This window comes from Monopterus albus, unplaced genomic scaffold (genome assembly GCF_001952655.1).
Source record: "Monopterus albus unplaced genomic scaffold, M_albus_1.0 scaffold121.1, whole genome shotgun sequence".
In the NCBI taxonomy this organism is placed as follows: Eukaryota; Metazoa; Chordata; class Actinopteri; order Synbranchiformes; family Synbranchidae; genus Monopterus; species Monopterus albus.
In genome coordinates this window covers 1,944,129-1,956,732 of record NW_018128001.1, presented here as the reverse complement: position 1 = coordinate 1,956,732, position 12,604 = coordinate 1,944,129, and the positions used below count along the sequence as shown (strand labels likewise).

General features: G+C 42.8%; 2 protein-coding genes across 4 annotated transcripts in view; both read right to left on the bottom strand.

Moving 5' to 3' along the window:
- Positions 1-712, bottom strand: part of pik3c2b (phosphatidylinositol-4-phosphate 3-kinase, catalytic subunit type 2 beta) — a 53,061-nt gene extending 52,349 nt beyond the window's left edge. The window contains exon 1 of one of the 2 annotated variants that reach the window (XM_020612134.1): positions 321-712. The gene's annotated coding sequence lies outside the window, so the exon portion shown is untranslated. The remainder of the gene's footprint in view (positions 1-320) is intronic. The other variant, XM_020612132.1, reaches the window with a different exon arrangement.
- A 1,862-nt stretch (positions 713-2,574) lies between these two features.
- Positions 2,575-12,604, bottom strand: part of LOC109966910 (protein FAM107B) — a 19,160-nt gene continuing 9,130 nt past the window's right edge. For both annotated transcript variants that reach the window (XM_020612150.1, XM_020612151.1), the window contains 3 exons: positions 7,746-7,947; positions 4,977-5,136; positions 2,575-4,376 (listed from right to left, as the gene is read on the bottom strand). In XM_020612150.1, coding sequence (XP_020467806.1) covers positions 4,260-4,376; positions 4,977-5,136; positions 7,746-7,947 — 479 coding nt within the window. In that variant the 3' untranslated portion in view covers positions 2,575-4,259. The remainder of the gene's footprint in view (positions 4,377-4,976; positions 5,137-7,745; positions 7,948-12,604) is intronic.

The window sequence follows — 12,604 nt, the reverse complement described above, 5'->3', positions numbered from 1 at the left end:
AGCCGAACCGCTTCTAAAAGATTAACTAAAGCCTGCTGCAATCAGCTGCATTTAGGCGGACTGGATGCGGGCCGACTTCACCTGTGGACCGAACCGATTTGCAACCAATCATCTCTCACATTGGAGCAGAAACCAAAGTTTGCCAGTGGGCGGGATATATTTATTGTCAGAAATTTTAATGGAGTTTGGCGTGACCTTTTCGCAGCGCAGTCCTATAGCAAGGGAACCGACTGCAACTTCTCCCTCTGCGTGGAGAAACCGCGTCGGAACCCGGTACTACCGCAGCCAGCAGTGTTTCAGCATTAGGGTTCGGGTCTTACCTGACTCTCGGTCTACAGGCCCCGAGAGCGGGCGGCGGTTGCCATTTTAAAGCGGTTGACTTTTCTGCCAAAAATCACATCGATCCCCTGAGCGCTCGACTCCCGCTCGGTTTGTTCGACGGAAGAACCGTCTCCTGTCCAATTCAGACGTTATTCCTCACATTCAGACGATGGAACCGCGTCGGCGGCTCCGCTGTGTCCGCCTCTCTATACGGGGTAAACAATGATCCGCGGTGCGAGGCGGTTGCAGCGCCGGGTCCCAGTCGCAGGCGACAATTTCGACTGTGCGTCAGTGGCTCCGCGGCAGCTGCACCGGCGTCAAGTCAGAGGCTGCGCACACGTACATTTTCCGGCACATTTCACAATAAAACCACAAGTCCAAAAACTCGGAACTAAGGCCCAGAGATTTCAATTGGGCAGGGTAGGGTAGGTACTTTATTGATCCCACAGTGGGGAAATTTCTGTGCTACAGCAGCATGTCACGACCTTCATCCGCCGATAGAGGTTTCATTAAAGTACAGTGTATACGTGGGCCATCGGAATTAACTAAAATGATGAGATCAAATCAACTAATCAAAATGGAATTGAATTAAACTAAAACAACCCTGTGTACATGTGTACCCCGCCTCTCACCCAACGTCGGTTGGGACTGGCTCCACCCGAAACACCTCCTATGCCCCAGCCCCACTCCCTGTTCCTCTAGAAGATAAGTGGTGGTATAAACGATGGGGGGTGGACAGACTAAACTACAAACAGAGGTAGATAAGCAAGTTTATTTCATTAGCACGATTATATACAAGAGAGAAAGGTAAAGTGCATTACATAATACAATAAAACATTTAAAGGAGAAAAAGTGAAAAGATAAAAAAAGACAAACAGGATCAGTGTGAGATTGTTAATGATGAAACTTTCAGTTCAGTCAAATAGTGAACATCAGAGATGTTTTTTTTAATCAATAAATGTTTTAATTCCAAAATCAAATACATTTTTTAAATTAAGACATTTTTCAAAATGAAATGCAATATTTATCCAAGTATCACAAAATATTTTATTCTTCATATTTATTCTTATTTTTCACGACCGGCAGCTAAATTGTTCTGTTTGTAATAACTCAGGTGTACAGGTATTAATTAAGTAGGCCTGCTTATTTGATAATTTTATCAGCCTACTTAAAAATTTGTTGATGTGAAAGAACTTCCGGTAGCGCGCTGATCCAGTAATGTCACTTGACGTCAGCCAGTGACACCTGGTGGACAGAACATGTCATTACTGCTGCAAAGGCAGTACACTCACTCTCCCGTTTGTATTGTCTGTATTTTACTTGAGTGCTTCCATGTCCTGCTCCTTCATCCCGTGACTCCATGTCAGAGACAAACCGTGTACTTTTTACTACACTACATGTACCTGATAACTTCAGGTCCAGAATCAGATGAATCAAACCAAACCTAGTAGAACCATCAGACTTTATTGATCCCAGTAGGAAATCCACCAGCTACCCAGTAGGATGGAAAGTACTTCCCAGTATAAGTATATAAGGTAGTTACCATCAGCTCCACCTTTACCAGCTGCAGCATTAAAGTGATGGACACAGTAATTAGTCACTATGATCCAGTATCCAGAGATGTTACTGGAACATGGGTCGTTCTGAGGAAACACCAGGACATACCTGCAGCACTGATGACCTCACAGTCAGTCAGTCCCATCAGGGTCCCGTCTGAAACATAGTGTGACAGGGGAAACATCTGGTTTTATCCAGCTGTTTCTGTTACAGGCATCTGGATTTCTGCTGGATGAGGAGAAGATATGTGAAGAATTCTTAGCTTTCTTTTTATTATTTGCTTCTTTGATTTTAATCATCTTTACCTCTGGCCCCTGGGTGAGTGGCACCAAACATTTACAGACTTTGGGTTTTGTGAAAAAACATCAAAAACAAATTATTACTCTGCCTGAGTATTTTTATGTTGAAACATCTCTGGGGGCGTCTGCACCTCTCCCTCCTTAGCTCTCAGTTTAATGAGTCTGCTCCACACAGATAAAGAAAGGATTAGGATCAGAATATGTCAAAGGGCAGCACCTGAAAATTTGGTCACCTTGAGCCAGACTCATTTTCAATTAGTGCATGTTTATTGTGTTCAGTTTATACGTGACTCTGGCAGGGACCAAGTGATACTACAGTCACAAAAGAAAATAAAAGAACATGCTTCCGTATTAAATCTAAAATAGTGTTTTTATGAATAATGAAGCAGAACAGTAGCAGGGTTAGTCCTTTATTTGTCCCCAACACATTTCACTGAGTCGAAGTCTCAACAGTTGCTTTAAAAGACAGACAATTATTTACATGGTCTAAAGTGCGCTATGATTCAAAATTCACAAAGATTTCACTGGTTCTCAAACATAAATCATGGACTGAATGTAAGGCTTCAAGACAGACCATATTTCTAATACAATTTAAATTATTTCCCATCATACTGAGGCCAAAGGCCGCGTGTTCCCGTACACATGGCCCCGGCCTGTTAGAAACATGCCAGTCCTGGGTTACTGACCTGTCCATGCATCTGCCATGCAACCTTCAGACAAGCATGAGATTTAGGCACAAGTTTGGTTTGTTGTCAGGCTTGTTCGTCAGGACGCCATGGGTCTCCATGGGTCTCCATGGGGCAAATTATTTCCTGGTTAAATAAAGGTTATCAGTCATTAAAGGGTCTCATGTACGGTGGCCTCCACCAGTCCGAGCCGTTGGCCCAAGTCCAGGTCAGGTGGCATCTTTTCAGTGCATTGTTGAAATGAATGAAGTATTTACAGTAATTAGGAAAAACGAGATCCGCTTTGTTCTGTGGTAAAGAGGAACCCTCTTTTCTACAGTCAGAGAAGTCCCGTGTGTGGTCAGGAGCTGATCTCATGTGAACGCAACCGCTGAGCTCCAGAGTCAGAGACACTTCATGCCTCGTAGTCATGAAGTCTTTTCTCTTATCTACACATCCATGCAAGGATAGTTTTTAATTATCATTGATTGTTTTATTGATCATTATTATCAGTTCTTTTCTGTAACTATGAGACATGAACCTTGTAGGTTAAGAATATTTAGGCTACAGAATCGTTATCAGTTGAGAAAATGATTATTTCTTTTCTGTGTCCTTTGTGTATCCTCATTGTGTCCACAGTGTCTCCTATGTGTCTCCTCGGTGTGTCCTCAGTGTGTCCACAGTGTTACAAAATCTGTCCTCCTCTGTGTCCTCAGTCTCTCCTCAGTGTTTCCTCTGTGTATCCTCAGTCTCTCCTCAGTGTTTCCTCTGTGTGTTCTCAGTCTGTCCCCAGTGTTTTCTCTTTGTGTCCTCAGTGTTTCTTCAGTGTCTCCTCATCCTGTCCTCCGTGTTTCCTCTGCATGTCCCCAGTGTTTCCTCAGTGTCTTCAGTCTGTTTGTAGTATATCCTCAGTCTGTCCCCAGTGTTTTCTCTTTGTGTCCTCAGTGTTTCTTCAGTGTCTCCTCATCCTGTCCTCCGTGTTTCCTCTGCATGTCCCCAGTGTTTCCTCAGTGTCTTCAGTCTGTTTGTAGTATATCCTCAGTCTGTCCCCAGTGTTTTCTCTTTGTGTCCTCAGTGTTTCTTCAGTGTCTCCTCATCCTGTCCTCCGTGTTTCCTCTGCATGTCCCCAGTGTTTCCTCAGTGTCTTCAGTCTGTTTGTAGTATATCCTCAGTCTGTCCCCAGTGTTTTCTCTTTGTGTCCTCAGTGTTTCTTCAGTGTCTCCTCATCCTGTCCTCCGTGTTTCCTCTGCATGTCCCCAGTGTTTCCTCAGTGTCTTCAGTCTGTTTGTAGTATATCCTCAGTCTGTCCCCAGTGTTTCCTCTGTGTCCTCAGTCTTCCCCCAGTATTTCCTCTGTGTGTCCTCAGTGTTTTGTCCTGCAAATGTGGGCAGTATTGTAGAGGACAGCAGCTCTGTCTCTACACCTCCTTCTCCTCCTTACTATGAAAAGACGTCCGTCTTAAATTCTCCTTCACTCTGACAAACTCTGGAGCCTTCAGGTTTTCGCCCTGATCCTTCTCCTGTTGCTTCTCCAGCTGAAAGGCAAAGACAGACACAGATGTGAGAGAAAGCATGACACGGCTGGCTCGTAACATCAGTGACGCTGGTTCATGTCTCGTCTTGAAACCAAAGCCGCATGTGAATCAGGTCCAGTGTTTCCAGCTAGTAGCGTGCATCTGTTGGATCAGATGTAACTGTACTGTCATTGTTGGAGGACAGCTGCAGAGCCACCAATGTGCAGTGATCACTGAACCACTGTGGTGCAGGTCTGCCAACTACAGACGGGCTCTCTTGTGTCAGTTACTCTCTGTTTTGTCTCAGATTTCTCTGGTCCTCTGGATGACGTGGTGGCCCCAACTACTGCTGTTGTAAAGCACTGACATGTTCACAGCAAAACATTAACATCTGAAGCTATGCCCAACGCTGGCTGACGTCACTGCAACTCGTCGTGGCTCATCAGGACAAGCCCACTTCGTTCAGCTTTTAGCCCAGCTAGCAACAGCGGGTCTTAACTTAACTTAAACAACTTTCTCCAGGTGAAGAATCCACTGACTGGACTGTGTGTTTGCTGTTAATGTGACATTACGTACTTTATATCAGCTACTTTAAAAGATCTACATTCACTGGTGGGCTACCTCATCCAGTTTCTTGTGTCTCTTGAGCAGCTCGGCCTCCAGAGGAGAAATCTTCCTCCGAGCTTCGTCTTCCTGTTTCCTCTGTTGGATCAGCTGATCTCGTTTCCTCGTCTCCAGGACCCTCTGCAGCTCCGGCTTCACCTCCACACTGCCCCCGCTCCTGTCCAAATACATACAACATAAATACACACAGCAGCTCTTGTTGTTTGTGTTGTATGTCTCCAGGGTGTGTGTGTGTTTATAAAGTGTGTTTGAGTGAAACAAGAGTGACGTGTGTGCCTGTGTCCAGTCCAGCAGAGGGCAGTCTGTTCTAGCTACACAGTCAGTGAACAAATATGTCTCCAATGATGATTTCAGTAACACAACTCTGTCTTTACACATTATAAGATATAGACCCTCACAAAATAATGACCTGTCAGCTTGTACACCTGGAACTGCATTTCACATCTGAGCTATCATACAGAGATAAGCACTAAAAATGTTTCAGAAATTTCACATGTAAATCACATTTAGTACACACAAACCCACACAAAGACACGTGGTGTTTGTTCATTTAATATCTGACATCAGTGTGTTCTTTTTGTAGGGCTGAGAATTTGAATTATACATATACCTGTCTAACTTTATTAGTGCATCTGGAGTATTTCGCTTGTATTATTCTGGGTATTGCTACCTCTTCAGACTTTAATCAAGTTTCAGTGGATTTAAGCAGCAGCCTCAGTGTCGCTCCTGAATGATACAACTACAGAGAAAAGTCAGTCTCAGTGTTACAGCTCAGTGGGAGTGAATGGGCTGAAAACTTTCCCAGCATCCTCGGCAAAGCAGGCCTGTTGCTCAGCAGCGTCTGCTCATTTCTTCAGACTTACACAGACTCAGAGATGAGCAGCAACACCCGGTTTTCTTCATGTCATGGAAGAAAATGCTGCTCTGACTGGTCAGACGGGAGTGTCAAAAGAATTTTTAATGAAGCAACAAAGTCACTGGAATCTTTTTAAGTAATTTACTTTACTTGTAGTTAGACAGATAACATGACTTAGACGCTAATAATACTGGGACATATGCTTATCCTACAGTTGACGGTTGTGTCTCGCTTCATCTGGAACATTCTGTAGTCGAGTTTATCACAGCACAGAGAGTTTCACATGAAAGATAGAAAACATCCCTCAGGCCTACACAGCCAGTTTCTCACATGGCTCTGTTCTGAAAGTTTAAAACACATTAAATAACATAAATCATATTTAATAACAGAATTTTCATAACAGGGAGCCACCTGGACCATCTGCTCACAGAGTCCTGATGTGCAGTCAGAGCGGACGGCAGGTTCTCAGGGAAGACTTTCTGCTTTCTGCTCATTGTTATGGAGACATGCTTGGTTACAGCGTGTTTGTCCATAAACATGTCATCACTTTCCACTTCTGAAACACGACTTCAACTCCTAAGCGGTATCCCCAGTTTCAGAGCAAGAGGAAATGTTGTTGTTTTTTAAAATGTTTTCGTGTCCCAGAAAATATCCTCTGTGGCCACACCCATCCAGGCCTACAACCTAACCGACCAATGCAGGTGGTCTGTCTCTACCCGCAGCAGCATCTCTTAAAACAGCACTCCTGTGGTGAACTGTGCCAACATTACCACGGCATACATACCACCAGCAAGCGTACTGGACCTCTGTCATGGAAACTGTCGTAAACACACAGTTACGATGATAGAACAGTCACCATTTCATTTGGTTTACGCACACTAACAACTCAGATGTAGGAACAAAAGAGAAACATCCTGGTTTGGGCTAAAATCTCCTTCCTCACTACAGCTACAATAAACACGAGGTCATGGTTGTGGAACTGCCATAGACTTAAAAAAACTGCATTTCACACAGGTATGAAACACCGGCCTTCTGGGGGAAAGTCCTGTGTGTTCTGACCCACCCACCCAGGCCAGCCAGACATAGTGGCTCTATGGGTAAACCTCAATCCCTTACAGTAATTGCCTCCACATTTGCCTCACTTGTGTCTTAGTCCCGCCCACATAAGATGTGAGGAATCACATTTTAGGGACCCGAGACATCCTTGAACTTTCTAATACATTGTGTGTTTCATGCTTTTAATTTGTGTTATTGTGTGTAAATCACGTTGGTTGACTTTTAGTTGCATTTAAGTGCTATATAGATAAATAGTGATTGATTAATTGAGTTCCCTTGATCCTTCATCTGAAGCACCCAATTGCCAGCCAAGTTCCAATAAAGAGTGTGTCAGTTGGATGAGCTTGTGGCTCCTCCAGAAGCCTCCTCACTCCTCAGAGCAGTAAAAAGAGCCCGGGATGTCTTTCAAGATGGCAGACCAGAATGCCTTCCAGACTGAACGAGGGGTGAGGAACGGTTAAATGGAGAACTGGGATGTACCCTACTGTATGTGCTACATCAGCCGACTTCCTCCTGCTCATGTCATAATTACCATGATTAGTGGCAGTCGCCATATAACTTGTTACTGTTGGTCTAACAACCTGCTGCACAGACAACTCAAGGGGTCATTTTTTACAGGATGATCTCAAACAAACAAAACTTTAAAAAATGTACCTTCAGACTAAAAAATAAAAGCCTGTATTTTGCTAAAATACCCTACTTTCATTTTCAGCACATCGCCACACTTTACTATTAAGAAAGAAAGCTGACTTTCAGAAAAAATTCCTACTTCTCAAAAACTGTTCTCACTTTCAAACTTTTCTAATGGTATCAAACTGTCTCCCACCACATGTCCTCACATAGTCGCCTCTTACCGCCTGTAGCTGCTCAGCAGTTCTCGGTGAAGCTCTTGGTGACTTTTTGAAGCTTTCACAGGATTCACCAGTTTCTTGGGTTTGATGAGGTCCTCGTCCTCGTCTCCCATGTAGTCGGGCTGGGAGACATAGCTGGACACTGGGGATGGTTTCCTGTGGATGCTCTCAGACCAGTGCTGCTGCAAATCTGCATAAGCTGAGGCTGCAGACAAGAGGACAGAGACAACAACAGGTAATGATGAAATCTGAAATCACAGCATGATCTTTCCTCTAGCGCCACCAACAGGATAACGTCTCACTAACAACAGACAAATTACACAATAGTGGGAATGTAATGAAGAGTGCAGCCTGCAGGGAGCGCTAGCAGCATTTTAGACATGAATGAAGGTGATGTCAGAGGTCATGCTGTTTGTCAGGATGAAACTGGACATATATATTATACATAGACGTCCACCTCTCCGGGTTTTACAGTGAGTCCTGGTCCATGGTCCTTGTTGGTCTGGAAACAGAAAGACCAGATTAACATGTGACCTGAGCCCTCAGATATTCTGGGAGACACAGATCAGATGTCTACAGTACACTTCACACAATGACCTCTTTCTCCAATGCAACCAGAGACCAACATCCACTGCTGCTTCATATTTCAGAAAAATGAAATGAGGTCCAGATTCCAGACGGAGTCAGAAACACAAGGATGTGGCCAAAAGTATGTGGACAGCCTCCACTGCTCTTTCAGTCTGTTCAGCAGATGTTGAATGGGATTTTTTCCCATTCAGAGCCCAGGTCATCTCAGAGGTGCTGACAGGGTTCAGGTCAGGACAGCTAACCCTAACCCACTACACTCCTCTGCTGTGTCTCTACAGTCTGATGTCGCACTGATACTGACAACTGACCTGGTAAATGGTCTTTTACTCTTAAAGCGCTTTTCTATGCAATGCAGCTCACTCAAAGCACTTTCACACTACTTGGCCATTCATCCATTTGCACTCCCAAACGCTCACACATTCACACACCGGTGTTATCACCGGGAGCAACTCGGGGTTCGGTTTCTTGATCTGGACAAGCCAGGAATCAACCTGCTCTACCTCCTGAGCCACAAAAGGTAAGGTTGCAGAGCACTGCATCATCTGACACAATTAATTAGTTGATTAGTGAATTCACAGTCTACTATTCTGATCGTCCTCTGACGTCTTCTGTTTTATATCTTAACTTTAAAGGCCACAATGGGAAGGATTAGTTTCTGTGCAGCATGAAAAATCAAAAACACTCAGGACTCAGTGAAACGTAAAGTCACATAATAAATGACATTCATGTTGGATTGTAAACAGTGAGGTGTGCCACTGTCATGTACTCGGATCAGACATAAAGAGGCAGAGTTCAGAGTTCTTACGGTTGTTGGGGACATTTTAGGGTGGCTTCTCACCTGTTTAAATTATACTGAGACTAAAAGCTGCACATTAATTAAGGGTGTGGTCGCTTTGAGTGACAGGCGGGATGGTCCCTCCATAGGTAGTTGGCCGCTAGCTGTCTACAGGGCTCCACTCACGCTCCGCCTCTTTGCCCATTTGTAGATTTGACCTAGCAGGTGGAGTCAAGGGTTGCCAAGATGGCAATGGCCAGACTTGAACCTCACAACTGCTCTACTGAAAACCAGTAAGGCTCAGCTGATCAGTCACTACCTGAGACACGTGGACGCCGTTGGAGCTCCGAGCTCACCAGGACAGTTTGGTGACCATCAGGCCGTCAGCTGAGTCTGATGCAGCGAGCCTGGATGGACTTTGGGATACTGGGTGGTTTCCTATTGATTTGAGACAGGACGTGCAAACTAAAACCTGCCATAGTTTATCGATGTCTCAGTGAGTGCCCGTTATCTGGTTACAAACCAATTTCTGCTTCAGTCTGAAAACTCTGCAGAGGAAGACTGTCTGACTCCAGCTCAGCTCCAGTTACACAGATAATATTTTTTCTTTATTATTCGCCCATCCTGAGGAAATAAAAGACACTGACGTGATTAAATCAGATCAAATCTGCTGCTGCACGGTGCTCCGAGTATCTTAAATAAGAAACTTTGTAATGACTCGAGGGAAGGCTAAAGGCTCGTCCTCCTCCTCCTCGTGTGACCCCAGGATCTGAATCTTCTGTCATACCTAACAACCCACTAGACAAACTAATATAAGTGTTTTTTTACGTCTTTATATCAAAGTCCTTGTTATGATCTGGCCGTGTGAGCTCAGAAAAACAACAGTATCAACACCAGTAACTCCTCCTGCCTATTGACTGAAGCTAAATGAAAACCTACTGGTCAAGCCACGTTTTTTTTCTTCAGCTTCAAACAGAATAAACAGTACGTTTTGTTTCGCAGACTGTATGATTAATCACACGCTGAAGTGACAGCTGTTCAAACAGGCAGGTTGAAGTCTGAACTCTTACATAAATACTCAGGTCAAACTACAGGTCCAGCTGTGCAGCTATTGATCAGATCCCACACAATAATCCTGCTTGCAGTATTAAGAGGAAAGCTGTATTTATGTTTTGTAAGGGACAGAAGTCACACTGCTATTTTCTTCAAGGCACTGACTCATGCAGCTCAGACTCGTCCTTTTGGAAGACTCAGTGGGGAGACCTGATGCTATTTAGTCGTGGGACCAGTTGCTCAGGAGGCGTGGCCATCTGTTTTAATAATTTTCCTGGTAAACTTGTTTAACATGTTGCAGATACAGAAGGGCATTGGTTAGGTGTAGCGATGGACATTGATAATTCATTCTTTGTTATGGTCAGTATATGGATATAGTGCCGTAAAAGAAAACAAAGAACTTCTGTTGAAATGAACAGAGGTAATTGCAGACTTAAAATCTACATACCCCACTAAATATGTATTGGTTGGTGGAGATTTTAATCTGTCACCAGACAAGTGGTTTGACAGGTGGCCATCTAGGTATCCAAATTCATACTGCAACTCTCTTATTATAAATTTTACAAGTGATAACTAAGTAGTTGATATTTGTAGTTCAACTTTATTTGACCTAGTATGTTACACACACACTAAAAATAAATCATAAATCCCTTTGGCTCATAACTTGATTGTTTTGTTCTCCAAAGCTTCAGGGTTAACCTTAAATGTTAACAAATGTGAATTAGTGGCAATACATGGTCATCCCTCAGCATCATTATATGGTATCCCTGTTACAAAAGAAATTAAATATCTAGGACTCAATATTGGAAAAAGTGAGGAATTTAGGGAAAGGTGCAACTTTGGAAAAAGTATTGACAAAGGTCAATCACTACTGAGCAGCTGGCTGCAGAGGGACCAATCGTTGTACGTACAAAGACAAAGTTTATCCAGGCTTGCTTATCCAGCATACTCATTAGCTATTTAATCTAGAATGCTAAAGATGATAAACCAAGTTAACCTGAACTTTATTTGGAGAAATAAGTGCTGTTATATCAGGACAAATAACATGTTAAAATGCCATAAAAAAGGGGGGACAGAAAGTTACTGACTTTGATATCATGAATGGGATGATTAAAATAAAATGGTTGCAAGGCTTTATGAAGCACAGAGATTCAATTTGACATGAGATTCCAAATGTGTTTTTTAAAAAGTTGTGGGAATTAAATTTCTTTTAAGTTGTGATTTTGAACTCAGTAAGTTGCCCTTGTTTATCTGCCTTCTATCGACAAGTTCTCCAATACTGGAAACTGGTGTTCAAGCATAACCTTTCTCCACACAATATGCCAATCTGGAACAATTTCTGCATTTTATTTACATTTAACTTTTGGGTATGTGTAAATGACAGGCTGTGGTCCAAAATTGATTTCTTAGCACCTTTTGCTATAGAAGACAACAAGTTTGGTGTATCTCTGAATTCTTGGTCAATAATTTTATCATTTTGGCAAAATATTATATTCGTAAATGTAAATGGAGTAAAAGGCAACCTTGTTTAGCTGCATTTAGCTATGAAATATCCACACTGAAAATCCCTGGGTTGCATGAGTAGTAAAGGAGTCTTTTATCTGCAATCAGTCAGTATAATTTACTGTGATCCCCTGGTTATATACTTTTTTTATTTCTTAAATTTTTATTTCAATTGATTTATTTATGTTTGTTTTGTTCAAATATTATTCTGTGTATGTTTTGTTGCTCAGTCCTTTGTGGGTTCTGTAGACAGGTTTCACTGCCTTTTATGTCTGTAAATATGATGTTCAATTTAAAAAATCCGGCTCATTACCTCTGAGAACAATTTTCAGACTCTTTCCTTCTGTTACATTTTGAACTCTGAAACACCAGAGAATATCAGAACCAACCAGGTCTAAAACACCAAGTCTGCATGACTCCACAGCCCTTTAAGTCTTCTGATGATGCATCTTCTATCACTCCACAGTCTCAGTGGTACGTTGGTGTAAACTCCCACTCAGACCCAGTTTCTCTTCCAGCAGTCACACCATCTTCTCACCTCATCCACAAAATCCACTCATGCACTTGTTTAATGCACTGAGCAGAACAATTACTCATGAAATAAAAATTATAACAGCACAACAAAGTAAAAGTAGTGTTTGTTCATATAACACCCTGCATGTCACATATTATGTCCACATATTCACCAAAAACAGACTGAGTCCAACAGAAAACCTGCAGAAGCACTAAGCTACACCATTTTCAGGAACATGTTCAAAGCTACTTGTCTTAGGAAGCAGATAATAATGTGCAGTATGTGAACAGAGAACCATTACTTTCTAGTCTCTATGAGTTTCTGTTGCAGTGCTCTCTGATCAGCATACAGACTGTCAATGTACACATTCAGCTAAAACCTGCTGCTGCTGCCCAGATGAGCAGGGTCAGTCCAGAGACAAACAAAACC